This window comes from Vanrija pseudolonga, chromosome 3 (genome assembly GCF_020906515.1).
Source record: "Vanrija pseudolonga chromosome 3, complete sequence".
Classification (NCBI taxonomy): domain Eukaryota; kingdom Fungi; phylum Basidiomycota; class Tremellomycetes; order Trichosporonales; family Trichosporonaceae; genus Vanrija; species Vanrija pseudolonga.
The window spans coordinates 3,947,469-3,974,162 of record NC_085851.1 but is presented as its reverse complement, the minus strand read 5'-3'; the positions used below and the strand labels follow the sequence as shown (position 1 = coordinate 3,974,162).

General features: G+C 63.2%; 9 protein-coding genes across 9 annotated transcripts; 3 read left to right on the top strand and 6 right to left on the bottom strand.

The window, feature by feature from the left end:
- Positions 1-299: 299 nt before the first annotated feature.
- ywrD_0 (Glutathione hydrolase-like YwrD proenzyme) lies at positions 300-2,663 on the top strand (the record flags this gene model as incomplete). Its single annotated transcript, XM_062771619.1, has 13 exons — positions 300-463; positions 506-550; positions 592-660; positions 696-817; positions 906-1,123; positions 1,162-1,180; positions 1,225-1,333; positions 1,370-1,506; positions 1,567-1,723; positions 1,761-1,822; positions 1,874-2,024; positions 2,070-2,459; positions 2,509-2,663. The coding sequence occupies exons 1-13, from the start codon at positions 346-348 to the stop codon at positions 2,661-2,663; spliced, it is 1,752 nt and encodes a 583-aa protein (XP_062627603.1). The 5' UTR covers positions 300-345.
- A 1,588-nt stretch (positions 2,664-4,251) lies between these two features.
- LOC62_03G005092 (uncharacterized protein) lies at positions 4,252-7,145 on the top strand (the record flags this gene model as incomplete). Its single annotated transcript, XM_062771618.1, has 5 exons — positions 4,252-4,769; positions 4,816-5,272; positions 5,304-5,653; positions 5,921-6,379; positions 6,419-7,145. 5 exons carry the CDS (start codon positions 4,252-4,254, stop codon positions 7,143-7,145), a joined length of 2,511 nt encoding a protein of 836 aa, XP_062627602.1.
- A 77-nt stretch (positions 7,146-7,222) lies between these two features.
- Positions 7,223-8,715, bottom strand: NIT22 (putative dehydratase NIT22). Its single transcript, XM_062771617.1, has 3 exons — positions 8,248-8,715; positions 8,070-8,118; positions 7,223-8,032 (listed from the first exon to the last, which is right to left on the bottom strand). Exons 1-3 carry the CDS (start codon positions 8,515-8,517, stop codon positions 7,284-7,286), a joined length of 1,068 nt encoding a protein of 355 aa, XP_062627601.1. The 5' UTR covers positions 8,518-8,715; the 3' UTR covers positions 7,223-7,283.
- A 567-nt stretch (positions 8,716-9,282) lies between these two features.
- Positions 9,283-10,994, bottom strand: mtr_7 (N amino acid transport system protein; the record flags this gene model as incomplete). Its single annotated transcript, XM_062771616.1, has 7 exons — positions 9,283-9,287; positions 9,343-9,757; positions 9,795-10,023; positions 10,076-10,107; positions 10,146-10,471; positions 10,516-10,638; positions 10,691-10,994. The coding sequence occupies 7 exons, from the start codon at positions 10,992-10,994 to the stop codon at positions 9,283-9,285; spliced, it is 1,434 nt and encodes a 477-aa protein (XP_062627600.1).
- A 1,189-nt stretch (positions 10,995-12,183) lies between these two features.
- Positions 12,184-12,912, top strand: LOC62_03G005089 (uncharacterized protein; the record flags this gene model as incomplete). Its single annotated transcript, XM_062771615.1, has 1 exon — positions 12,184-12,912. The coding sequence occupies one exon, from the start codon at positions 12,184-12,186 to the stop codon at positions 12,910-12,912; it is 729 nt and encodes a 242-aa protein (XP_062627599.1).
- Positions 12,913-13,382: 470 nt separating this feature from the next.
- On the bottom strand, positions 13,383-14,175 carry fmp52 (Protein fmp52, mitochondrial; the record flags this gene model as incomplete). The annotated part of the gene is made up of 3 exons (XM_062771614.1): positions 13,383-13,618; positions 13,660-13,799; positions 13,834-14,175. The coding sequence occupies 3 exons, from the start codon at positions 14,173-14,175 to the stop codon at positions 13,405-13,407; spliced, it is 696 nt and encodes a 231-aa protein (XP_062627598.1). The 3' UTR covers positions 13,383-13,404.
- A 223-nt stretch (positions 14,176-14,398) lies between these two features.
- On the bottom strand, positions 14,399-16,890 carry doxF (Salicylaldehyde dehydrogenase; the record flags this gene model as incomplete). The annotated part of the gene is made up of 6 exons (XM_062771613.1): positions 14,399-14,895; positions 15,128-15,320; positions 15,360-15,868; positions 15,910-16,058; positions 16,148-16,442; positions 16,500-16,890. 6 exons carry the CDS (start codon positions 16,888-16,890, stop codon positions 14,399-14,401), a joined length of 2,034 nt encoding a protein of 677 aa, XP_062627597.1.
- Positions 16,891-17,357: 467 nt separating this feature from the next.
- On the bottom strand, positions 17,358-19,835 carry LOC62_03G005086 (uncharacterized protein). Its single transcript, XM_062771612.1, has 2 exons — positions 19,500-19,835; positions 17,358-19,431 (listed from the first exon to the last, which is right to left on the bottom strand). Exons 1-2 carry the CDS (start codon positions 19,662-19,664, stop codon positions 17,452-17,454), a joined length of 2,145 nt encoding a protein of 714 aa, XP_062627596.1. The 5' UTR covers positions 19,665-19,835; the 3' UTR covers positions 17,358-17,451.
- A 3,927-nt stretch (positions 19,836-23,762) lies between these two features.
- On the bottom strand, positions 23,763-25,175 carry LOC62_03G005085 (uncharacterized protein; the record flags this gene model as incomplete). The annotated part of the gene is made up of 3 exons (XM_062771611.1): positions 23,763-24,516; positions 24,673-24,736; positions 24,818-25,175. 3 exons carry the CDS (start codon positions 25,173-25,175, stop codon positions 23,763-23,765), a joined length of 1,176 nt encoding a protein of 391 aa, XP_062627595.1.
- Positions 25,176-26,694: the final 1,519 nt, after the last annotated feature.

Sequence of the window (26,694 nt, the reverse complement as noted above, 5' to 3'; positions counted from 1 at the left end):
GTGGGTCTGCTGGGTGTGGCCTGGCTGTGCAGGCTGGGTGCTCGACTACCACCCCAGGGGTGAAGGGACGGAATCAAATGAAGTTTCGACACGGCCGGCGTTTTTCGGCAATTCAAAGATGTTAGGGACTTTTGTGGCAGGTCATACCTTCACGTGGCTTTGATCCCGTCTTCACTTCTTCGGAGACAGCCGTGTCTTGACCTCCACCATATGGCGTCACTGCTGCGGACGATGGGCAGAATGATGGGGGGTGTACCACGCTTGACCTGGATGCTTTCTTTCCTCACCACCCCTCTGTCTCCCTCTCACCTACTATCGAACAGGCTTACAGACAAGCCTTGCACTATGCCGCTAGACTACTCCAAACTCAACCCGGCCAACGACACGCACTTTGCGCCGTTCGCGAGCCGCCGCTCGACGGTCTACTCGACAAAGGGCATGGTCGCGACGTCGCAGCCGCTGGGTGGGTAGCAGTCACGAGCCGTCCTACCTACTGACCTTTCAGCCGCGCAGGCGGGCCTCGAGATCCTCAACAAGGGTGGAAATGCGGGTGCGTCGGCTTGATGAGAGGGTAGCTAGCTGACTCGTCAGCCGACGCTGCCGTCGCCACTGCTGCCGCCCTCAACGTCACTGAGCCGACGTGTACCGGCATCGGCGGGGGTGAGTGGGTCCTGGGTACTGATTACTCACTCCAGACCTCTTTTGCTTGTTCTACGATGCTAAGAGCAAGACGGTGCGGGGTATTAATGCCTCGGGGCGCGCACCTAAGGCTCTGACCCTTGAGTATCTCCGTGGTCAGGGAGTGACAGGTGACACAGTGAGTGTTTCTCCTTGGCAGGTGAAGCTGTGTAGTTCGTGGCTTCAGCTTCCTTCCTTTCGAGGAGTAGACCCCACTCACACTCCAGATCCCCCTCGACAACCTCAACTCGGTCACAGTCCCCGGCGCCGCCGCCGGCTGGGAGCTCACGGTCAAGGAGTTCGGCTCGGGCAAGCTCACCCTCGCCGAGGTGCTCAAGCCAGCAATCCGTCTCGCGAAGGACGGCGTGCCGAGCCACGAGATCAACTCGCGACAGTGGGCCGGCGGCGAGAAGCTCGTCAAGAAGACGAGTCCTAACTGGCGGGAGTGAGTTGAGTGATGTGAATCGATCAACTGACGCCCAGGATGATGCTTCCTGATGGAGTGAGCTATGCATTCATTAGCATGTACCAGCTCTAACCCCCCAGACTCCGCCCAAGCAGTCCAACATCATGAAGCACCCCGAGCTTGCGCGGACGTTTGAGGCGATCGCGGAGCACGGCGCCAAGGGCTTCTACACGGGACGCATTGCCGAAGGTGGGTGGCTACGTTCCGCCCATTCTGACCCATCAGAGATCGTCAAGCTCATCCAGTCAGCCGGTGGCGTCATGACACTTGAGGACCTGGCAGAGCACACCGCCGAGGTGGTCGAGCCGATCAAGTACGACTTTAAGGCGACTGCAGACGACCCGGGACTTACACTGTGGGAGGTAGGTGTTGGGAGGGGCTGGTTGGCGAGTGTCGGAAGCCCTACCCTACTCACACCCCAGTGCCCACCAAACGGCCAGGGCCTGACCGCCCTCCTCGCCCTCGGCATCATTGAGGCCGTCGAGCGGGTCCACGGCGTCGACGTCCTCACCCTCGAGCACAACAGCACGGAGTACCTGCATGTTCTCATCGAGGCCTTACGTCTCGCATTCGCTGATAGTGGGTTTCAACTGCACGTGGTGACTGACCCATTCAGCTCAGTACTACGTTACTGATCCTGCTTTCGCCTATGTTCCTGTCAAGGAGCTCCTGAGCAAGGTGCGTAGAGATGGCTCCAGAATGGGTCACGAAGCCACTGACGCATGGCAGGAATACCTCGACAAGCGTGCTACCTTGATCGACTTGACAAAGTCGGGCAACCCGAAGCACGGCTACCCCGTCAGCTCGTCCGACACCGTTTACTTGACAACGGCAGACAAGGAGGGAAACGCCTGCTCGTTCATTGCGTCGAACTACGCCGGTGGGTTGACGCTTTCGACTGCATTGACCCACGCTCACACCTCAGGCTTCGGCACTGGTGCCATTCCCGCCGGGTGCGGCTTCACGCTCCAGAACCGCGGCTCCGGCTTCGTCCTCCGTGAAGGCCACCCAAACAACGTCGCGGGTGGCAAGCGCCCCTACCACACCATCATCCCAGCGATGGTGACGCACGGCGATGAGCTAGTGCTCAGCTACGGCGTGATGGGCGGGTTCATGCAGCCGCAGGGACATGTGCAGGTGCTGTTGAACCTCCTGAGGGGGTACACGCCCCAGTCATCCCTCGACGCGCCGAGGTTCTGTATCTCTGCTGGCCTACCAGACGCCGGGACTGCGAACGCTGCCGCGGCAGGTGATGTCAACTCAGAGATCTGGATCGAGGAGGGCGTCGCGCCTGAGGTCATTGACGCACTGCGAGGTGAGCGGAGGTGTATTTTAGTTGAGCGAGCACCTCACTCACACCACAGCCCTCGGTCACGACATCAAGCTCGCCACTGGTTACACCCGCCGCATTGCAGGCAAGGGACAGGTCATCTTGGCTGTGCGGGATCCGTCTGGCGCCAACGTCTGGGCTGGTGGCTCGGATCTGCGCGGCGACGGTGCGGCAGTTGGACAGATCTAGATGGGATGAAGTTGTTGAATCTTGAGTGCGAGGACCAAGCTGTCGTGGCCTCACCTTGTTCTACACGTTTGCCACTCACATCGAGCAACTCTCGTTTCTAACGTCTCCGCCACCAGTCACTCAGCGCAAGGTGCTGCACTTGACCGTCACCGCGATCATCTCAGCGCAGTATCAGACCAGTGGATGCACTTCCCCTCCCCCAGGCGATTCAAGCAGTGCGGCCCACCAGTGGATCGACGCCATTGAAATGGAACTGCGAAAACCCCATTCCCAACTCATATGTTGGTTAGGCATAGCTGGTTAGCCCTTCGGGGTCGGCCCTCTTGGGTATTTAGCGAGGCAAGGTACATACGGTGAGGGTGCAGGTTCGATCCACCTGCGAAACGTTGTGCCTACGAGTCCGATTTAGGGCAATCGTTAAATCGTCCGTGAAGCCCATGTTGGTAGGACTGCCGCTACGGCGGAGCCCCCCCCAGGGAGCGAACCCCGCATATGTTTTTATTGTTGTGTGTGTTGGCGGCTGAGACATGTCTTGCGCAGCCGGCGGCGAGTACGCCGAAGTCCATCCCTGTAGGGATTTATACAGCTCCACAAAAGGTACTAGTTATCGCTGGAGTCGTCGGGCTATTATATCCCAACAATCCCCCTCCACTCTCCACTGAAATGGTTGCCCCTCTTTCGAAGACTTGCTCAATGTTGCCGCTGCGCCGCGCTGCTGCTCACTTGGTTGAATTGGAGGCACGAGGGCACAACACAGCTCTCTCGCTGACTAGAAGCGTTCTCGTGCACGTGAGGTTGAGGCCACGTGCTTCGGTGCGACCACTTTGTGGGGTGTACGTGAGAGTGGTCGAATGAATGGGCTTGTTTGGCGTTAAAGAGACAGTGGCAAACTGGTGGGACGAGGCGCGAGGGGATGAGGGCGCTGTGCCACAGCTCGCGGCTGACGACGATTTGTCAAAGGCCGCTGTTACAAGATATTACGCCTAGTGAGCCAACAACAGCATGCTGCAAGCATGTCCGACCCAGACGGCCCTCGATCCATAACGCCTCACCCCAACAGCAAGCCACACATCGCTCAATGCACAGCTCACCAGTGGGCTCGGGCTCGCCCAACGATCGATCCAATGTAAGGGAGCGAGTGGCCATGCACCTGCGAGAGAAGGAATGGCTTCAACTTCATGGCGCAATGGACCAAGCGGGATTGTGAACTGAAAGAGGTGATGTTGGTGCACTGGGCGAACAGGGGTCGAGGTTGTTGGTACATTACAATGTCGAGACGTGTGATGCTTTGTGGGCGGAATCGGTGTTGGTTGATGACGAGTTGGCAGGGGACCGACCGCTCACTCTGAAGTCGGGATTTAGAGAGAGTTGGGGTGGGCCAGCGGCCATGGTCAACCTGCACCAGTTCATGCCATTGGAGATGCTGCCTGTGACAGTTCTGCAAATATCGGGAGAGCTCGACGGACTTTGGGTACACATTCCCTGCCAAAACACTCGCCTCGTCCATTCCCGCATTCCCCCGCCCCCAATCCTCATTTCACCATCTCATCCCATCATCTCAACTCTCTCAACCACCCACACCCCCACAATGCCCTCCCCACCCCCAGTCCCAGCACCCAAGCCCAAGCCCAAGGCGCGCACACAGGCCCTCGTCCTGCTCCCACACACGCCCCAGCCGCCGCTCGCGGTCCTCTTCAGCTCCGCCCAGCCCTATCCCATCTCAGCCGGCGGGCCCCGCGTCGCCGTCAGCCGCACGCCGCAACCTTCCCCCGAGGCAGACAACAAGGTCAAGCTGCTCGCCGAGAAGCGCGCGCTCGAGCGCGCGCTCGCGCTCTACCTCCAGCAGCATGGCGCGCGCCGGTTCCCAGGCGGCGTGCCCCATCTTTCCCCGCTCGTGCTCGTCCACCCCGCCCTCCTGCCCCAGAACGCGGAGTACGTGCCCTTCCTCCGCCGGATCACGCGCTTCGGCGACGACGGAAGCGACGTGCCCGTGTCCCTCCTCATGCGCGTGCAGGGCCCGCATCTGCCGGCTGTCGATATGGCCAATGACGAGGTGAGGGCGTTCGTCGCGCAGTTCGAGCACGCTGTTCGGCCGATATGGTACCGGTGAGTGGTGACATGCCCGCCTGCGAAGCTCACCACCCACGCTCAGCCCACCGGCCGGAGTGAGCTGCGACAACTGCACCTCGCACACCAGCCCCACTGGCCAGCTGGACCGAGCGCACAGCTGCGCCTTCTCGTCGGTGTACGAGCCGCTGCGGCACCCCGACTCGGATGCGCCAGGGATCCCGCTCACATGCGACCTGTGCCACCTCGACGGGGTGGACTGCCGCTTCTCGCTCCACCACGGGGGCGGGTATCACGCGGGGGTCAAGCTCTACGCTGTCGTGTTTGAGCGCCGTCGCGTCGCGTCCCAGATGGACGTCGGCGAGATGGTATGGTGGGAGGGCAAGGGGCCCGGCGGGGGCGGTGGGGGCAAGCCCACCGAGGAGAAGGGCAAGGGGAAGCGCAAGGCCGAGGCTGTCGTGCAGGTCAAGACCGAGTACGGCAGGCCCCGCAAGGCGGCGTCAGTCGTCACTATCTCAGACGACGAGGACGCGTTCGGCATGGTATGTGGCAACGTGGCCTCGCTGACGGAAGACCCCTTACTCCGAGCCCTCCACGAGCGCATCAACGGCCCTCAACACCCCGTCGTCAACCGCCCTCAACACTCCAACACCAACATACACCCCCGCACCCGCACCAGGACCGCTGAGCCCCTCCTCAGCTGCGAAGCTAGGCAACGCGATCGACGAGGCGATGAGGAAGACGGAGGCGGTGGAGGCCGAGTACGCCGACAAGATCGCCCGCGCCGCATACCTGCTGCAGCAGGCGCACGACACGGACGCCGAGCTGCGCAAGGCGGCCAACGAGTGGCGCGAGCGCGAACTCGCCAAGATTGAGGGCGAGAAGGACCGCCGTGTGGCCCTCGCGCGCGGTACCGGGGTGAGGTATGAGGTTGGCGAGGGGCCCGCGTGGCGCGGCCCGCTTTGGCGCGCGCGTGGTGAGTGAGTGGCGTGTGGGTGGTTGTTATATTAGTATACAGCTCGAGCTGTTGTTGTCATAGTGTAGTGCACTGTATCCGCATGAACGCGTCCGTGTAGAAGACCTCTGGAGGGGCAAGTGGACCCCCCCCCCCATTCTCCACCTCCTCGTCTCCTCCTCCTCATCATTCCTTTCCCACCTCACACTGTCCTTCTCCTCACTCCTCTCTCCAGCGACACCCTCACAATGAAGACCCTCACCGTGCGACACCCCGCCCACACGCCCCACGCAGACACCCTCTACCCGCACCCAACGCAGCGCTATCCCCTCAGCGCAGGCCTGCCGCGCATCGCGGCGCCATGGTTCCGCCTCCGCCCAGTCGAGGAAGACAACCACGAATTACACGCCGACGAGTGGGCGCTGCGCGACGACCCCCTGTCGCCCCTTCGGCGCGGGGAGGCAGCCCTCGCGCCGCGCGTGCTCACGCACCCCGTACTCCACGACGAAGTAGTGCGCCACATGCCCTTCTTCTGCCCGGAGCCGCTGGCCCACATCGGAGCCAGGCAGCGGCACATCGACCCACAACTCGCGCTCAAGCTCGGCCCGCACGCGCCTTCCCTCGACACGTCGAACCCCGAGGCCGCGGCGTACCTCGCGGAAAACGCGCACAAGATCCGCCCCCTGTGGTATACGTGGGTTGCTGTGGATGGCGTCCAGGCTGACCCACCCAGCGGCGCACTCACGTGCGACAACTGCTTCCTGGGCAGCGGCGAGGACGACGACGAGGCGTGCAGCTGTACCTTCTCGGCCATCTACGCGCCCATCCGTGACCCCGACACCGCCGAACCCAAGACCCCGCTCGAGTGCGATAGGTGCCATGCGACCGGCGCAAGCTGCACCTTCACCTTCTCCGCCGCGCAGGGATTCGCCGAGGGCGTCAAGCTCTACGCGCTCATGTTCGAGAGTCCCGGCAAGATGGAGACCGAGGACAAAGTGTGGTGGGAGGGCAAGAGCAAGGGCAAGCGGCTGCTCGCGCGCTCCGACCCTATCCCAAAGCGCGTCAAGGTGCTCGACGCCGCGCCCGCCGCGCTGCCCAAGCTCCTCTCGCTGTCCAACTTTGCCCCGACCCCGCTGCTCACCAACGCCATGATGGACCCCGTCGCACGCTCGCTGCAGCTCAACCGGCTCAAGCTCGAGCGCGACATTGCGTCCCGCCGCACCGCTGCGCGCCGGGAGAAGGCCGCCGTCGAGGCCAGCTACGACGAGGTCGTTGCCCGCGCGCGGCGTGACCTCGAAGCCGCGCAGGCCACCTACGACGCGTGCTGTGCCGAGGCTGCGCGCCTGCGCGACGAGAAGATTGCGCGCGTGGAGGACGAGGCGGGGCTCAGGGCCGAGGTCGAGGCTTTTAATGACAAGGTGCGCGCGTTCGCCGTGCCGTTTGAGTGTGTCGCTGAGTAGCGCGTGAGTGACGGCGTGTGTCTGTATCAGTAGATCAGCTCAGTTAGCAGTAGAGTTAGCATGTGAGCGTGTGTGTCCCCGTCACTTCATACCTGCATGGTCCTCGACCTACAAACATCTTCTCTCCCATACAACAGCTTACAGCTTGGACTGCGCGGCAGTGCGGATAAGAGCACGGCCGTTGGAGAGCACGGGCTTGCCGCCAGCACCCTTGGTAACAAAGAGGATCTCCTCAAAGCCGTCCTTGTCGACGTTGCCCGTCTTCCACAGCTCGGTGGTGAGCTTGTCTCCGGGCTTGACGGGGCTGGCAAAGCGCGCCGAGTACTCCTTGAGGTTGGCGGGGTCCGAGCCGCCGACGGCGCGGAGGAGGTCGTGGGCGGTCGAGTTCCACGAGTAGAGGCCGTGGATGATCTCGCCGCCAAAGCCCATCTTCTGTCCGGGCTCGGGCGTCGCGTGGAGGGGGTTGTAGTCGCCGTTGAGGCGGTACAGGAGGGCCGTCTCGCGGGTCGTCTGGTTGGAGATGGTCGCGTCGGGCGCGCGCGACGGGATGGGGTAGTTGACGCCCGCGGGGCCCTTGGGGCCGCCCCAGCCGCCCTGGCCGACGTAGAACGACGACGAGAGCACAGTCGCGTACAGCGTGCCCTTGTCGTCGACGAGGTCCTGCTGCGTGTCGACGACCGACGCCTTGCCCTTGTCCCACACGCCGACGACCTTGTTCTTGATGTAGAACTTCTTGCCGGCCGACGAAGTGGGGAGCGGCTTGAACACCTGGATCGAGCGCTGGCCGTCGACCACGCGGCGCGGGTCAAACTTGGGCACGCCGGGAATCGCCTGCGTAAACTTGGAGCCGTAGAAGTCGATCACCTCCTGGGTGGTGCCCTTGAAAGCTGGGGTTGTTAGCCTTACTCGGCGAGGGGTGCGTACGAAGGATGATGGGGTAGGTGGGGAACACGGCGAACTTGGGGTTGAGCTCCTGGGCGGTGTCAGCGGTTGTGCTCACGCAAGGGAGCGGGGGTAGCGGCGAGGCTCCTACAGCTCGTCTTGGACTGCAGGCCATGCCGAAAGGCGTGTGACCTCGCGCTACGCTGCTGTCACTACTCACATAGAGGAGGTGGAGCTCGTCGGCCGTCGCGCCGATCGAGTTGGCGAAGAGGAGCGCATCGCGCTGGAGCCAGCTGACCTCCTGGGGGTCGTACTCGAATCCTTGGCCTGGTCCGGACATTGTGCGTGTGGTGGTAGTAGTGCTGTTTTGTCGTGCGAGACGGAGTGATGTGGGGATGAGAAAGGTGTGTTGTGGGGAAGTGCGGCTGGTGCTTAAGAGGGATGCAGCAGTTGCAGCAGTGAGGCGACGTCGCATGACGAGCGATGCCATGACTAGTCGGCCGGGCCGGCGACGCGAGGGACCGGCTGGGACCGTAGCCGAGGGGGCAGTCAACAGCCAGCGGGCTTGACCGTGACCGAGGACGTGCGGGGTTCTTTTACACGCGCAACAAGCAGCAGAAGCACGGGCGGGGATGAGGAGGGCAGAGACGGCGGCGTCGTCAAAGGTGAGGTTGAGAGCGAGTGAGTGTGCGTCTTCACGATGCATGTGTTGACGGCGATGCTTGTGTGCGTCGGCGCTGGCTACCTGGCTGGGCGCTGGCTGAAACGACGACGACCGCGGCTGAGCCGAGATTATTTATCAGCGCCCTGACGTCAGCACTGGCAGTTTGTTGGCAAGGATGCCTTGCTGATGGCGACAGACACACACTGCCGGATATGCTGGCGTACATGCAGATGGCGGATAAGATGGCCATACTAGCCATGGGCGCCGTGGAGCCCGGTGGGGGTCGGGGATGCACACATCACAGTCTCCAGTAGCGCGGCTAGGCTCACCGGCGACGTGCGTGACCCAGACAGGCCTTGCTTGGTCCCCGAGATTATCATCCGTGGGGAGTTAGTTGGCTGCATTCCGCCCCCACCAGCCAAGGCGGCGGCGGCCGGGGTGGCCTGGCTCTAGGTATGTGAAGAGACAAGAAGAGGCAGCTGTGATGCTTGGATGTGGCTCTATCGTTGCGGAGCTCGAACAACAGTGGCGGCCAAGCTCAGCCACAACACACAGGATCCTTTGACATTCAACCAACACTTCCAGACAACTTTACTCTGCTTCCATTTACCACCGCGCAGCACCGCACCTTGTCGCTAACCCCACCCATACCCCTACGACCCGAGTTGTCGGTGCAGCTCCACGGGCCGCGCGTAGCGCTCGACTTGACGAGCTCCACGCCGGCGCCGTACGCGCCGGCAATGGTGAAGAAGAGCGACGCGACCGCGATGAAGATGTTGACGGCGAGGAGCGCGCAGCGGCGGGGGGTGCGCTCCGCCGCGGGCGCGTGGCGCCAGTTGTCGTGCCACCACATGGCGGTGTAGGGGAGGAGCGAGACGCCCGGCACGACGATGGCGCCGAAGAAGCCGATGATGGAGCCGAAGTTTGGGATGGCCGACGCGAAGACGTACGCGACGAGTGTGGTGCCCAGCACGGTTGAGAGCCACACGATCCAGTGCTTTGCCGTCGGGTGCGTGAGGTCGTGCGTTCCGTGCAGCACGCGCACGAAGATGTGCTTTGCGCCGAGCTGGGGCGGGTGAGTGGCGTCGTCACCCGACACTTACGTGGGTGACGATTGTGAGCGAGGCCAGAAGCGCGGGCACCGCGAGGCCGTAGCAGACCTTCTTCATGAGCGGCCCCGCGGACCCGAGCGCCGGAGTCGAGACGTATTGGCCGCAAAACGCATACACTACGCTCCCGAGCACGAGGTACACGAGCGTGATGAGCGAGATGGACGTGAGCATGGCACGGTTGTACCCGCGCGGGTCGCGCATTTCTGCGGCGATATTGAAGCTGTGTGTGGCGTGAGCGTCGTTCATGGCCCTTGAGCCATACAGCGACTTACTACGTCGGAGTGGCAGAGTAGGCGAACAGGACCTATGTAATGTCGTCAGCGGTGCCTCTACCCCACGCACAGTGCTGATGGCCGCCATAGCCTCCTCGAACGTCGGCCTGCCGACAATCTTGAACTCCTTAGTCCACGGAGCCGGAGGGCGGGGCGCATCCGCCGGCCGGCCCTGGAGTCCGACGCTGATAGTGAGGGTGAGCAGCGCGGCCATGAGGGACGCGATGCCCGCCCAGCCGAGCCACGTAATGCGCGAGAGCGTGGGGATGGCGCCGAGGAGCGCGCCTGCGGCAGCGACGACGGCAATGAAGACGGCTGTACACGCCCCGTGCGAGCTCATGGCGTTGAGCGCCGCGGAGAGGGAGACCATGGCGCCGGACGCTGCAATGACCATTACTTTCGTCGTCAGCGGAGTTAGGTGCAACAGGTGCAACACTCACGCATGTAGAAGAAGACGTAGAGCACCTCCTTGGCCCAACGCCCGCCGACGACGAAGCCCGCTTCCGCGACGCCGTACACCTCGGGATGGTTGGCCTTGAACGGCCCGATGGCCGCCGCGGAGTCTAACAGCGTGTCAGCGTACCTAGCGCCGTGTGCGGAGGTGATGCCACGCACACGCAAACATGCAGTGGAGCACAAGGATCACGATTATCCCCGGCACGATCCCGAGTACCTGGAACACGAAGGGGATGGAGAGCACGCCGAGCCCGATATTCGCCTTGGTGATGAGCGCGAACGCGCCGAAGGTGGTCACGGAGCGGTACGACTGTGCCGCCGAGTCGTCGAGCGCGCCGAACACGCCGTCGACGGCGGCATCGGCGGTGCCGTCCTTGTTAGAGGGGTACGTTACATCGACGTCGTCTGCTGCGGTGATGTAGACACTGCCGTCGTGCTTGCAGTCGGGGTCGGTCTTGGTCATGGTGGCACTGTGTAGGTGGGGACTGGGACGCGCTGTTGTAGGCGAAGATATATCGCCACAGACGCGAACTGCGACTGCCACGAAGTGCACTGAGACCCGTCGGTCGTCAGCTCGCGAACCCGGCAGCTCGACTTGGCCGGCGGCCAGCGTGGCGTGGCACTTGCCGTACCCGCGCAATCTCGGCTTCATCGGTATCTGGGCTACATCGCCACAATCACAAGAGGCCCGCCGCGATCGATCCAACCCCACAGCTGCCGCCAGTCGGCTGCCCACTCGCCCCGCTTATTGTATACCCAGGATTCGCCGGCGATTCGGGAGAAGGAAGGAACATCCTGCCTCCTCCACCCTGGGCGGGGTGGTGGCTCGGAACGGCGCCCTCGGTGCCACCATCGGTGCCGGGCACCGGCCTCACTTACCTTTGCGTATTTCCAGCCCCGAAGGCATGTGTACGCTCTCTTCTCTGGGGACGTAGGCTGCCGAACGGGCAACACGCGCGTCGGAGTCGCCGACAATCGCACCTTGACGCGGCGCCAAGGTGCCTGCCTACAACGCACTGTACAGCTCAAGTAGCAAGCATCTTCGCTTGGCCGGGTAATGCAGCAGCATCACTTGCTTTAAGCGACCCCGTGTGCCCCTGGGGATGAGGATGTCCGGCATCGACCCGGAGATTCCCAGTTTGCGGTGGGTTCGGGCTCGGCGCGGGCTACTTCCGACTTTCTTGGTGTTGCATATGCCCCTGGGCGGGGTACTCTTGTCTTGTCTGCAGTCTATAGGTGCTGATGTCGTCCTTGGACTGTGGGGCGTTTTGAAGGGAGCCTTGGTCACAGTGTTGATGGCTCCAGGCAAGGTGCCACGCCACAGCCAGTCAGAGAGCCAGCAAATTCACCTCCTACACCCGGCTCTGCCTCGCTCCATACTTCCCACCACGTCGTTCGGGTCTTTGAGAAACCACCGACATCCCCGAACGTAGGCCGTACATGCTGCATGCAATTCTTGTCAGCGAGAGCCCGAGGACGCGCGCAACGCGCTGCCTCAGTGGCGCAGAGTGGCCAGTCCTCGGAGCCAAAAGCGCGTGTCACCCACGCGAGCCAATGACGTCGTTGCGTCGCCACTTTCCTCGCTCTCATCGCGCCTATCGGCCGACTTGTCACCAACCACCACCTCAACTGAACAACAAAAGCTCATCAGCATGCTGCGATCACTAGCACGAGCGAGCGTCCCCGCGCTCTCTCGAGCCGTGGCTCCCACAGTACAGGCATCACGCGCCGCCACCGCCCGACCTGCCCTCCTCCAGCTCCGCGCGGCGTCCTCCCATGCGACGCCGCACCTCCCACAACAACAACAAGGCGCGGACCTGCGCTCGGCCGTCGAGGCCGAGCTGTCGACGCTTCGGTCCAAGATCGCAGGAATGGGCGGGGGCGCGTCGCCCGACGCGGCGTGGTTCCGGCCTCTCTCGCGCGACGAGACGGCCTTCGTCAACATGGGCCAGGTGCCCTCGAGCCCCGGGGCAGAGGTGCTCGCGCTGCTCGACCTCGACCTGCGGCCTGTACCTACTACCCTTGGCGACGGGGACAAGCGCAAGACCGTAACGGGCGGGGTACACGTCCCGCTCCTCGCGCACATGGGGCACACGGAGCCCGCGGTGCCGTGCTACCCCCTGCGCGACCTGTTCGGCGCGCGTGCCCCCCGCGTCGTGGGGCACATTCACGACGTGCTCGGCGCGCAGGTCGCGCGCAACAGTACCGGAAAGGGCGAGGCCGCGCGCGCCGAGCTCGAGACCGCCGCGCGCGACGCGAGTCTTGTAGCCGTCGTCGTGCCAGCCGACGGCGCGTTCCGCGACCTTGCTATGGGGTCCGCGCTGGCGCTGTTCCGCCTCGCGCTACACGAGGGGAACGGGCAGGAGGAGGCCGTGTTGTAGGAGCTGTTGGGATGTATGGTGGCTGGTTTTTGACGGCACGCGGGACTGACTGCTAACGGAGGACGACTGACACGGCCGAAGCGACGCACGCGACGCCGCCGCGCAGGACTTAGCCTTGGGAGCCAGTCTCCTCACGCCGGGCCAGGGGCCCGGCGCCTGCGAACACCCACGATGAATTCGCATCACCTGGCAAGTGTGACAGCCCCAGGTCCGCGGTTCGAGCCCGCGAGACATTGCGACCCCGCGCCGGGAGGGGTCGGTACTTTTGCGTCGTGCGGGTTGAGGTGTGTGGGTGCGTGGGCTGTGCATGTGTAGTGTGGGCTGTGTATGTGTGGTGAGTGTGTTGGTATGGATGGAGAGGTGGGGTGGGAAGTCAAGTATAAGGTATAAGGCTGTGGCAGTGCCGCTGGTCGATGTCGCCTCTTGCCGCGCGAGTCGTCCGTAGCCACACGGCCGAGCTCCTCGTGACGCGCGCCCAACACCGTGCATCTCCTACTCCCCCAACCCAGCCCTATACTTGGCCGCAAGCGCGACCATCTCCTCGCCATACACATAATGCACCCCCTCGCCCGGCTCGAGCGCAAGCTGGGCAACGGCGGCCCCGACGTCGGACGCATCAATGCCATACCGCACGACGGGCAGGCCGGCCCAGCGCAGTGTCCTGATGGCGTACCCGAGGGCGTTCTCTGCAAACCGCGCGTCGGGCCTATGTAGGCGTCAGCTTTGTTCGGCCTGTCGCCGACGTACCGGCCAAGCAGCACACCAGGCCGCAGAATAACGGTCCGCTTGAACCCCATCTCGAGCACCGCGTCCTCTAGCAAGCCTTTGATGCGAAGATAGCCAGAGTACGAGGCGCTGTCCGCGCGCCCAGACGACACGAGGATGATCTGGGGTCAGCGCGTCCTTTCGTCCGCTGCGTACCGTCTCGGCGCCGTCCGCGTGAGCCCGCGCAGCAAGGTCGCGATTCAACACGTAGTCGATCTTCTCCTGCCCTTCTAGACTCCCGGCCGCCGCGCGCGTCGTGCCCAGGGCGGTTATGTACACTGACCCGTTGTGCGCGAGCGGCTCTGGCGCGCCGACAGCGTCCGCGAGGCTGGGCTGGACGAGGGCAGTGAGCGTCGTAGACGTGTTCGCGGGCGCCGGCGTGGGCACGGCGCGCCGCGTGAGTGTCGTCAGCGCGAGCTTGGTCGGGCTGGATAGGAGGGCCGAGAGCGCTGCTGCGCCGACGAGGCCTGTGCTCCCGACGAGGGTGATCTGGGCCATGGTGTGGTGTGGGTGAAAGCGAGCGTTCTGGGTGTTGATGCCGTTTTGTGAGGAGGAGCTTCGTCGCTGACGTCAGTGCCGTGACTGTCCTCGGCAGCTCGCGTGCTCGACGCGTCGTCGACCTCGATGACTCGCAGTCCAAATCCAAGCCACTCCGTACCGCCATTCAGGCAAACGAAGCACCAACGACAGAGATGCAGTGTATACATGCCCCACGCCCGCGCTACCTCGTATCGCGATTAACCTCCTCGATCTGCGCGAGCTCCGCGGCGCCAATCCCGCCCTTGGCCAGAATACGCCCCAGCACCTCGCTCTTGCCCTCGACATAACTGTCCATATCGATGCCCTGGGTGCTCGCCAGGCGGTACTTGGTCGCGGCATACTCGTCCCGCAGCGCGTCGTCGGCGCGGAGCACATCGCGCACCGCGAGGTGGTTGCGCAGTGCGAGGACGCCGTCGACACACAGATACAGGTTCACGCGTGGCCCACTCGCGGCCGGTGCGGCTGGGAGCCGGAACGCCTCGCGGCTCGGCACGCCCTGGTCCCCTCTGTGCTCGTACCCTGCTGCTTTGAGCACGCTTATCCCCTGCGCGAGGTCGGACGCGGCGACGACAATGTCGATGTCGAGGATCGGCTTGGCCGCGAGCCCGGGCACCGAGGTAGACCCGACGTGCTCGATCGTGATGGGGAGGCTTGGGGGGAAGAGGGCGCGTAGCCGGGCTGCGATGGTGTCGAAGGATTGAAGCCAGGTCGCGTCGTAGGGCACGACTTGGATCGGGGCCATCGTGGTGGTGTTGTTGGTTGCAAGTTTGTCGACACCAACTTGCCCTGAGTTAGCGACAAGATTAGACCACTGAGCTGGCTGGCTCGCTGGCTCGCTCGACTCTTATGCATATGCCTGCTGCTGTTGCTGATACATGACCCCCGCAAGACCCCTCCCCCTGCTCCCTACAGATCAAACAGGTGCAGCGGGACGCGCTGCGCGCCTGCATCCGGGACTTCAATGCTGCGTACCTTGTCGTCAGCGTGTGCGGGTGGCTCTCCCTCACCTGGGTGAACGCCCGCAGGCCCTCGACGCCGTTGAACCGTCCCCATCCGGACGACTTGCACCCTCCATGCGGTACGAGGGGGGAGTCGCCTGGCGTCTGGTGCGTGTCAGCTTGTTGTCGCCGCCATGCCCTCACCATCGTGTTGATGTGCACCGCGCCCGCGTCGATGCCCCTCGCGACGGCCCTCGCGCGCGCCACGTCCTTGCCCCAAACGGCCGCGCTCAGTCCATACTCTGTATCATTCGCAATCTGGACCAGGTCGTGGATGACGCTCGTCTCGCGGCGCCCCTCGTCCGGCACCGCGACAATCGCGAGCGTCGGCCCGAACGACTCCTCGGTGTACAGGCGCATCTTGCGCGTCACCCCGCCCAGGATGGACGGGTAGACTTTGCCCGGGGGCAGCGACGCCGCAGAGCTGGGGAAGGGGAGGATGTTCTTCGCGCCCTTGTCCAGCGCGTCCGTGACGAGCTTCTTGATCCGGTCGCCTGATGTCGCGCTCGCCACCCCGCGCGCGGCCTTGCCCTCGTAGCTGCTCCACTCTTCGCGCAGCGCCACGACGAGCGCGGGGTACATTGTTGCCGGGACGATGACCTTTTCTGTCGACATGCAGATCTGCCCCGCGTTGAGGAGCGCGCCGGCGATGACTGGGCGTGCGTTAGCGTTAGTGATGCCCGTCTGCACGTACTATTGCTCGCCGCCACATCGAGGTCCGCGTCGGGCAGGAGCACGAGCGGCGCCTTGCCCCCCAGCTCGACGATCGCGGGCTTGAGGTGCTCGCCGGCCGTGCGTGCGATGATGGAGCCCACGCGCGTCGAGCCGGTAAAGTTGACGTGGCTAGGCGTGTCAGCTTGCTGCTGCGCGTCGCGACCACCTCCGCCTGCTGCCCCCAAGGCACCGGTGCCCCGCCCCTCGCCGCAACTCACCGCACCCGCTTGTCCGAGATGAGCACCTGCACGAGCTTGGGCGCGTCCTCCACCGCGACATGGAGCACGACGAGCGCGTCCTTCGGCACGCCCGCCTCGTGGAGGAGCTGAGCGACCAGCGTCTGGGTGTACGGCGTCGTCTCGGACGTCTTGAAGACGACCGTGTTGCCCGCCAGCAAGGGGGTGACGGTCGCGCGCATCATGAGGATCGTGGCCTGGTAGGTCAGCTTGGCCACGTCCAGACTCGCTACCCACCGCATTCCACGCCGCCATGGCGAGGCAGACGCCGTACGGCCTTCGCTCGATAGTGTACGTCGCTGCAGCGTCAGCTCGCTCGCCTCCCCCAACTCACATCCGTTCGCCTTGACCTCCTCGTCGGCGAGCGCGCGCTCCGCGACGTCCGCCAAGCCCCTCATGAAGGCAGGCACGTCGAACACGCCCAGCCATTTAGGCGACACGGGCGTCTCCGCCTCGTTCGCGTCGTCGATGCGCCGGCGCCAGCCCGAGCCGTCGTCCGCGAGCAGGTCGGCCGCCTTGCGCACAATCTCGGTGCGCTCGGCCAGGCTCGTCTGCCGCCAGGACAGGCTCGCGCGGTGCGCCGCGCCGATGGCGGCAAACACGTCCGTCTCGGTCGAGCGCTCGACCGCGTGCACTAGCCCGTGCTGCGGGTGCACTACGTCGTACGTCGTGAAGTGGGCCGGCTGGTGCCCGTGGATCAGGTTGCGTACTGCTGTTTGTGCCATTGTGCAGGTGGGCCGAGCAGGAAGGGAGGGAGAGAGGAGGGTGGTCGGGGGTGCCTTTGTTTATGTGTTTCTCTGTTGATCGGCGATGCGGCGGCGACGACGACGCGACGCTGGGAATCACAAGGTATGAGATGGGCGACGAAGGTCGTGGCCCCACAGTTTAGTTATGAGATGGTGGACGTCGCCAACAACATCGTCGTGGGCTCTCGCTTCTCGACATGCATCACGCGGCGCCAAGCAGCGGCCCATTTGCATGCGTCGCGCGTGGGTGGTCACCTGTCCTTGCAAGTTAGATCTCGCGGCGCATGCTCCTTTCGGCGCGCGCGGCGTCATGCGGCGGCGCGTGGCTCGACCCATGACCGACTTTTGCGGCGCGCGCGGCGACCGACGACCGCGTGCACGCGCGCCGTGTAAACAAATGCTGACGTCATGCTCTACAGACTACTACATATACTCGTCGACCCACCCCCTCCACATGCTGGCTCTCGTTGTTCTCGTGCTCGTGCTCGGCTCCATGATACTATGCTGCGCCTTCCAATACTTGCTGCTTCGCCCCACCCCTCAGGCCATCGTCTCGTTCCACCCAAAGCCGGCGGCAAACTTGCCAACCTGCTCGTTGTGGGCGGCGATAATGTCGGCCGCCGACTGTTCGCCAATCACGAGCGCCGTGTTGCGAAGCTCGTTCAGCTCGGCCACCGCCGCGTGACGAACGTTGCACGCGCCCTCGAGCCCCTTCTCCGCCTCGGTGAGCGCCGCGCGCGCCGCCTCGACCTTCTCCGTCTCAGCCTGGACCTTGGCGTCCGCCTCGCTAATGTGCTTGTTCGCCTTCTTCTCCTTCTTCATGCGCTTCGCACGCGCGCGGTCAATGTCCTTGACGATGACCTCACGGCGGCGCTTGAGACCGTCACCAATCTGCTGGTGCATTAAGTCGTCAAAGTGCGAGTCGATGCCATCGGTGAGCTCCTCAAAGATGCGGAGGCGGGGCAGGTTGGGAATGGTGATGTTGTCGGGGCTCTTGTCACGAAGGCAGATGCTGCAGTGGCAGTCCTCGTCGGTGCTCTGGTGGGCTTGGGTCGGATTCTGGGCCTGGCTCGGTGTCTGCGCCTGCGTCGTAGGAGGCTGGCTGCGCGCCGACGTCTGGGTGTTGGTAGGTGGGGCCGGCGCAGTGCTCTGGTGGGTGTTGAACAGGTCGCGCAGGCGGTGGCGCTGCAGCGTAGCTTCGAGTAGAGAACGCCCCGCCGCTGCAGCCGTCGGGGTGACGCGCTTGACCATGAGACCCTTGCGAGAGGCGTTGGAAGATGGCGGGGCAGACTTCTTGACAGGAACATTGCCACCACTGACGTTGCCTTTGTCCTCCTCGGGACGGCGGGTGCAAGTGTTCGTGGGCGTAGCGAGGGCCCCAGTGGGCGGCGTCACAGTCTTGGGGGTAGCGGTCCCCTTGTTGAGGCTGATACGGGGGCCGAACACAGGGAGCTCGATCGAGTCGAGAGGGGGAAGTGCCAGCGGGGTGGTAAAGGTCGGGAGGGCAATCGTCTTGGTGCCAGTGATGTTGAGCGTGGTCGGCGTCATGTCGCCGCGCTTGGGAGCCCCCTCGCCGCGACCGATCTCAGGAGTGGCCGCCGCGTTCGGGCGAGGCGTCTCGCAGATGAAGCACATCTCCTTGTCAGAGTCGGAGTTGCGGCCCAAACACACGCCGCATCTCCAATCGGGACCTGGGGCAGTAGCTGGCGAGACCGCACCGCCAGCCCCACCAGTGGATGGCTTGGCGGTCGGGCGGGGGGCAGAGCTGCTAGGCTTCTTGTAAACCATGACGGGCGACCACTCCTCAACATCAGGGGGCGTGACGACCTTGGGAGTCGGCGCGCTCGAGATGGACGACTTGCTGCCGCGACTGGAAATTGCGGCGAGGAACGACGTCTGGCGAGGCTGCGGAGTGGGCTTGCCCGCCGTAGCGCCCTCGTTTCTAACCTCTGGCGCGTCGTCATCGCTCAGCTCGTTGTCGAGGTTGCTCTCCTCATCCGAGTCGTGCGAGCGCTCGCTGTCGTCCTCGCACGACGAAGCGTCGTGACCGCAAATGCCGCAGTCACACTCGGCCTCCATCTCGCTGTCTTCCTCGCTGTGCTCCTCGTCGTCGTTAAAGTCGAGGTCCTCGTCCGACGCATCCTCGTCCTCGTCGAGGTTCATCTCCTCGTCGTCGTCGGAACACGCCTCGAAGGCATCGCTCTCGCAGTCGATGTCGATGTCTCCGTCGTCCTCCGAGTTGCAGTTCTCCTTGCCTTCGTCCCCGTCCTCCTCCTCGGAGGTGACGTACGACTCGACTGCAGAACGCCCCTTGTTCTTGCTCTTGAGAATCTTGGCCAGCTCGCGCTTGGAAGCACGGAGCAGCTCGTCGTCGTCGGTCGTGTCGCCGTCCTCGTCCGAGTCGGGGCAGAGGGACTGGATACGGGGAAGGACGAAGCCAACAGTCGACTGCTGCTGCTGCTGCTGCTGTGCCGTGTCCGTGTCGCTGGCGTTGGCGTTGTCCTTGTTGCCCGTCATGTTCTGTGTGGGTGAGTGACGTGTGACGGAAGGGAAGGGAAGGGTGACGCCCTCGGTCCGTGCGCACGTACCTTGTCGCCTTTGTCACCACCGCCGGTGCGCTGCTGCTTCTTGCCACCCGCCGAGGTGGTGGGGTACGACATGATCGAGCCCTCGGTGGCCTCCGACATGGTCGTCGAGAGGGGGGAAGACGAGCGGCGCATGCTGTCCGAGGGGGGTAAGGGCGTGAGGTCCATTCTGATGGTGGTAAGTTGAGTGAAAGGTGTGCCTCACGAGGAGGACGGTTGGTGGGTGAGGTGGATGAGGGGGATGATGAGAGAGGAAGAGTGAGGATAGAGGATGTAGGTGAGAGTGAAGGGGGCTGATATAGAGTGAGAGTGAGAGTGTGAGTGAGAGAGTGAGAGAGGGTGAGTGAGTGTGTGGATGATGCGTCGACTTTGGACGCCGGCGGGGCGCAAAGGAAGCAACAACACCCAGTGCGGATGCGGGGGTGGCAAAGTGGCAACAACAGCGACGACCGCATCAGTCGTCACATCGACGGATTCCGCATGCAGCAGCCCCTCGCACCGCTGCTTCCAAGTGCATAGCGCGACATGCTGTAGGTCAGTGTGCATGGGAGCGGTTAGCAATGATGCGACGCTGCGTCCACCTCCTCGCGACGAGGGCGGTCGGCCGACCAACCCAGCCGAGTCAAGTATCCATGGGTACAAGGTACAACCTACAGGCTTTCTACACTCTACGCGCCCGCCCACCACTTCTGGTTGTCGTTGTCGTCAAAGCACTGCCACGTCTGCAAGACGTTGCCAGTGACGAGCGACCCGTCAGTGAGGTCAAGGCACTGCCCGGCCGTCTGGAGCGCGATCGAGCCGCAGCGGGTGAAGGTCCACGACTGGGCCGGCAGGCCAGAGTAGCACTGCCAGATCTTCATGCGCGTGCCGGACGCAGCCGGGTTGCCGGCGTCGAGGCAGAAGTTGGAGCCCGTCACCTTGATGGCCGTGCTGCCGGTCGTGAGGTCGAAGCGCTGCTTCGCGGAGCCGTCGCACGACGCGATGATGACTGGCGTGCCGTTGGCCAGGGCGCCGTTCGCGACCTCGAGACACTTGCTCGAGTCGCGGGCGGGGTGGATCGCCTGGCCTGAGGGCTTGGGCGCCGCCGTGGTGCTCGAGATGGGGGGAGCAGAGGTCGTGGACGAGGTGGGAGGAGCAGAGGTCGTGGACGAGGTGGGAGGAGTAGAGGTGGTAGACGAGAAGGGAGGGGGAGAGGTGGTGCCGGTGCTCCCGCTGTTGTCCGCCTTGATGAGCTCGGCGGCGCGCTCAGCCAGGCCGTAGAGCACACTCATGAGGTGCGACGAGACCTGGATTGGGAGGGTCGAGCTGTCGACGACACGGAGGCCGTTCACGCCATACTGTGAAGGGTTAGCTGTGTCCGTCCGACGAGCAAGGCAAGACGCACCACGCGGTTACGCGAGTCGACGGACCCGCCGAGGTCACGGTTGATCATCGCGGCCGTGCCAATGGGGTGCCAGTTGGAGCGGTAGTTGTTCTTGGCCCAGCCTGCCCAGGATGCCGCGTCGCTGCCGACCTGGCCACCGGGGGAGCGCTCGCCAGTGACCTGGCTACTGAGCGGGGAGCCAGTCGACAGAGTCCTCGTGAATCGCGAGGAGGCGCCGATGGCAAGGGTGTCAAACTCGTTGGAGAAGAAGCGAGGGTCGATGCTGAAGCTGCCACCGTACGGGTTGCTGTCAGTGACGCGCACCGAGCCGCGTCCAAACGGCAGGAGGAACCACGAGTCGTAGCCGAGGGTGTCGCCTGGAGGCATGTCAGTAATGCGCCAAACGAAACGATCACCCACTGTAAGAGTAGTCGTAGCTCTCCGAGACACCTGCGCCCTTGTTCAAGATCCAGTCACGCTGGATACCCAGGATCTTCTCGAGGCCAGCGGCCGAGCCGAACGCTCCAGCGGTGACAGCCTCCTGGGCGTACGTCGCAAGCTTGGTCTGGAGGAGGTTGGTCGCGTCCGTCTGCTCGCTCCCGCTAAAGATGTCCTGGAAACGAGGGAAGATGATCGGCTGCCCGCCGAACCCGCTGTTACCGCTGAAGCCCCAGTTGGTCGTCGTTGTGACCTGGTCGATGAGGTTCTGACCAATAGGCAGGTCGACGCGGAGCTGGATGTTGGCGGTCTGCAGGAAGTCGCGGGGGCCGATACCCGACTGCTGGAGGATGACGGGCGTCTTGATCGACCCAGCGGCCATGATGACCTCGAGGCTGCCCGACACGGTGAACGTGCCCTGGCTCTGGTCGCGGAACTCGACGCCCGTCGCGCGGGGCGTCGAGTCAGAAGACAGAAGGACCTTGCCGACGTTGGCGCCGGTGAGGACTGAGGGAGCGTTAGGGTGCTGTATTTCCAACGAACTCACTCGTAAGATTGGGACGGTCCTTGCCGTAGATGTATCCACGGTCTACAGTCAGCTCGGCGCGCGCAACCAAACCCACAAGCATCGATACGCGTGTTGTCCAGCTTGGTGTGCGCCATGGGTGCCAATCCAGCGGGGTTACCACACGTGTTGTCGTTGGCATACGGGAGTCCCTTGTTCAGCGCAGTCTGGTTCAAGTTGCGCTCCAAGTCGCCCGGGAACTCAGAGTTGAGCGACACCCCGATGGGGCCGCTGGTGCTGTGACATGCCGGCGAGTAAGTCACGCCCGCGGCCGCGAGCGCGCTCGACGGGGCGGAGTAGCCCTCTGCGCGGAGCATGTAGGGCTGCAGCGAGTTCCAGTTGAGGCCTGGGTTACCGAGCGTCTCGAGCGCGTCGATCTGGACGGCCGTCAGCGGTACGCTACTGCAACCACACCCACCTGGAAGCTGTGGGGCTTGCTCCATGCCAGGCCATTGATGAGCGTGCTCCCGCCGAGGCCCTTGCCCTGGCGGACTGTCTGGGGCTGGCCGTTGGCCGAGTTCTGGTTGACCGTCTTAAACGCCCAGTCGATGGCCGTCTAATGCGTGTGTGAGCGGCGACAGGTAGGGCAGGCAACTCACGTCAAAGGCCTTCTGGTACGCCGACGCGTCGGTCACGTCGGGGTTCTGCTCCTCGTCCTTGCCGGCCTCGATGACGAGCACCTTGCGGCTCGCGTCCTCGGACAGCCGGGTCGCGAGCACGATGCCCGTCAGGCCGCCGCCGACAATCACATAGTCGTACGTCTGGCCGTTGACCGTCGAGCCGTCCGTTATGGGTGTGACGGCTGCTGCTGCGCCGGCGAGGTGGGAGAGGAGCGCGAGGAGGGGTACGAGGGGGAGGATCATGCTACTGGTGGTGGTGGGTAGTTAGTATCTAGAGTTGCGGGGGAGTCGTTTCGACCGCTCAGAGTATGTAAAGGACTCTGGAGTTGTCTCTGTCGTCGTGGTTGCCTCGTGGAGTGCATCGCATCGCGCATCGCCCATCTCGCGCGTCGTCCTTTGGGCAGTGTGCAGTGGCAGTTGTTGTTTGTTTTGGTTGGTTTCGAGCTGAAACGCGGACGACGCAGGAAAAAAACAGGGGGGGGGGCACGAGCCTAAACCCATTTTGAGTTTTTGACGTCACTTCTACCACTACCCCCCAGTTTGTTTACGTTGAATTGATTTTGCTCATTTGTGTCAGCTAAACAGCCACTTGTATCAAGCATACTGGCAGAGGGTGGGCGGTGGCATGCGGGAGCCGCACTTAGCGCCGACGCTACACCAGCGGAGCGGGCAACATGCATACCCCTGCCCGCTCCTCTCTTCTTGCGCCAGCGACAAACAGTCTTCACTACTGCCGCGCCGCTCCCCACCATGGCGACGACGATAAACACAGCTCTTAGTTTAGCTCACGGGTGGCGCTGGCCCACATGCTTCCAGTGGCGGTTCCAGAAAACCGTGCCTCATTCCTCAGCGGCTCCGAACCTTGCGGCGGTTCCAACTTGACAACGCGTGCCTTTCTCACGCGCCGACTGCCGCATGGCAACGGGTGACACTGGTGACACTGATCAACAACACAGGTAAACACCGCTGTTTGTTGACGCTTCTGATGCTTGACGAGAGCTAACGCGAACGGGAGTGGTGCAGTTCACTGCCCCGTCGGACAGGCGACTGGGCTGGTCCAAGAGCTGCCACTGGAACCACGCTGAGCACAGCCGCCCCGCCTCGAGGAGCAGGCTCGTCGTAGCCCACCTGTCCGCGACATCCCAAGTGAACCCAGCTCGCCAGCCAGGTGATCGCCTATCAATTACCTCAGAAGCGGCAGTCAGTAGCCGTCAGTGACATGCCATAGCCGCCTATTCCATGCCACTCGATCGCTTGATAAGGTTCAGGTCGTCGATCCGCTACTTTGAGTCAGAGGCCAGCTTGAGGAGCGACCCCACCTGGTTGACGGCGGCCTTGGGGTTGTCCGCACGTGTGGCGGCCGACTCGTTGCGAACGTCCTCCAGCGGAGTGGATTCACGCTTACGCTTTTGCTGGGTGCCTCCCGAGGCAGTGTCTGATGACCCACGTTGGCCACGCTTGGCCTGGTCCTCCGCATGCAGCTGCGGGATGGTGCCAGAGTCAAGACCATTGTCACCATCCGAGACAGAGGCCTGTACATGCGCGCTGTGCAAGTCAGTGGCCCCAGAAAGGGACGGCAGAACGTGCGTGGCACCGCCGTCACTAGTGACAGCTCCACGTTTGGGGCGCTTCCGTCGGCGCTCCTCAATGCCACTGGCAGGCTGGGCGGTGCTCGGCGCGTCCCACTTAGCCGGACGACGGCGCTCATCGGGGTTATCAAGCACCGTAGGCGACGCCTCCGTCGCAGGGCCCTTCACCATGCCGGGCCACCAGACCATTTGCTCCAGTGACATGTCGCGGGTGGGGTTACTGACGAAGCGCGCGTACAGCTGGATCCTGCGGAAGACAATCTGGCCCTGCCCCACGGTGAAGGTGCACGCCTCGTTGACCTGCGCGCAGCGATAGCAGTTGAGCTTGTACGCCTGCACACCCTGCTTCTTGTTCACGCCGCCGAGGTTGACGAAGAAGCACGGGCATGGCTCGTCTTGGTGGTTCTGGGCGATGGACAGGCAGCGGTCGCATGGGATTTGGCCTCTGTTGTGGTTAGCACGAGCAGGACTTCGGACGAGTGGCAATGTGGCAGTCATCCAGTGTCACACAGCTGCCCAGGCACCTGGCGTTTCTGCTTCACTCCCAGCCCGCACGCCTCGCTCGGCGGACAAAGCACCGCTTCGCAAGCGCCAGACTCACTCATACAGGTATGCCGCCCAGTCGTGGACGTGTTCGTCGATGTACTTCTGCGCCTTGTCGTCCACTGGTTAGCGCTGCTTGTTGAGCGCGAACCGCCCCGAGGCGGGCTTGTTGAGCAGGTCGATCACCGCGCCGCCCTGCATACCCGCTAGACGGGGCAGGGGCTTGAGGAAGGGCAGCAGCCAGGCAAACCGCGGATGGAGGTGGAGGTGGCCCAGCACCGGGTCCATGAGCTTGCGGGGGCGGTCGAACAGGTCCTCCTTGTAGCTGCGGTACAGGTTGTCGTCGACCCACAGGACCGGATAGCGGTCGTTACGCATGTCGTTGTCGAGAAACTCGGCGACCTCCTTGTCTGGCACGCCCACAAGGCGCGGATACTTGCCCCCGTAGAGGTCGCGCGCGGACGGCGGCTTCGTGAGCGCGGTGCGGCGCCCCTCTATCTTGTGCAGGATCGGGGGAGCCTTGTGCTGCATTGTTCGGTTGGCGTGCAGGATGCGAGACATGGTGTGTTGGTGGAAGGAGTACAATGTCAAGAAGGCGACATGAGTCGGTGGTGGGCGGTGTGTGTGCGTGTGTCAGTCAACGTGTCGGTCAACGTGCCGTCCCACGCTCGCTCCGACCCACTCGATCTCGCACCAAAACACACACTCATGGCGTGCACACACACGGATGTCGTGCACACAGCTCAGACAGCACATCTTCTTGGCATCTCAGACTCTGCCGTCAATGGCAAGCGAGAGCGTCAGTATAGGCCAACTGGCCCGCAAGCATGATATCAGCATCTTGTGCATGCAGCTGCACCCAGCTTGAATCGCTCGCGCGGAGCTAACAGAAGCATGAGCGCGGTTGTGTGGGTGTGTGTGGTGTCCAGGGTCAGTGGCGCCGCCACAACACACAAACACGACGCACGCACCACACACACACACCACACACACCACGCACCACAAAAAAGCAACTCTCCTCCACCCCCGGACCCCGGCCGCCAATCTCCTTCCTCCTGAGACAGGTCCGGATCCAGCGAGCGGGCTCGAACCGCCGCCGTGGTGACCAACGGGTTGGCGGTACTACCGCCCTTTCCGTATCACCACGACTCCCACCGTCTGGTGTGTGCTGGTGACGGGTTGGGTCGCCTAAAAGCAGATCACATGACCCAGCGCCATGCAGTAATACTTTGGCGCGGAACTTGGGATTCAGCGTGTCTCGTCTGTCCCCACGTCCTGAGGGTTCGGTTCAACAACACAATGACACAGAAGTGGATACTGCTCGTGACATGGTGGCCGCTGGATCACTCGTCGCCATAATTTTCCGGATTGTAGAGCCCCTCAACGCAACGCAAATTGAGAATAGATAGCACGAATCGAGACATTCTTAGGTTTCCTTCCTTGAGAGACAAAACAAAAATCATGCTCCTGCAAGTTCCCCACTACCCCGCACACACACACACACGCACTCGCCCACGAGGCACAAAACAGCAACTCGCCCTACTCCCGAACCCCGGCCGCCAACCCCCTTCCTCCTGGGGCAGGTCCGGATTCAGCGAGCGGAATCGAACCACTGCCGTGTTGAACAGAGGGGAGGAGCAGAAGAACTGCTTTCCCATGTTCACCACTTCGACACCGAAATGCGATGTTTTCGGTCAGGCTTGTGTGGCTATAACCTCCGCCCACGCTGCTAATCGCATTCGGTGTGTAATGCCTTACCAGCGATCTTGGTGCTAGATGCAAGCAGAACGCGGATGCCTGCATTTGTGATTAGACCTGACCGACCACCGGAGCCCAGGTGAAGGTGGGCTGCAAACCTTGGAAATTCAGCACCACCAGGACCAGAGAATAAGTGCAGTGCCCAACAGTCATGCAGCGCGTGCTTCCAAGAGCGTGAAAAGACAGTAAAAATGTGGTCGAAGGGCTCACACTCGTATTCATTACCCCTGGCAGACGTGTGGAGGTGTGTGGAAGGGGTGCGAAAGGGGTGGGTGCGAAAGGAGCCACACGGCACACACATGTGTGCATCGACAGGCAAAAA

Bases quoted from the DNA above. Each gene is read 5' to 3' on its own strand.
- NIT22 (XM_062771617.1), bottom strand. From the start codon at position 8,517: ATGGCATCGCTCGTCATGCGACGTCGCCTCACTGCTGCAACTGCTGCA. The intron at 8,119-8,247 runs GTGAGTAGTGAC...GACACCGCCCAG, and splicing joins ACGAGCTCCACCTCCTCTAT to GAGCTCAACCCCAAGTTCGC. The intron at 8,033-8,069 runs GTACGCACCCCT...TAACAACCCCAG, and splicing joins CACCTACCCCATCATCCTTC to CTTTCAAGGGCACCACCCAG.
- LOC62_03G005086 (XM_062771612.1), bottom strand. From the start codon at position 19,664: ATGGACCTCACGCCCTTACCCCCCTCGGACAGCATGCGCCGCTCGTCT. The intron at 19,432-19,499 runs GTACGTGCGCAC...TCACCCACACAG, and splicing joins GTGGTGACAAAGGCGACAAG to AACATGACGGGCAACAAGGA.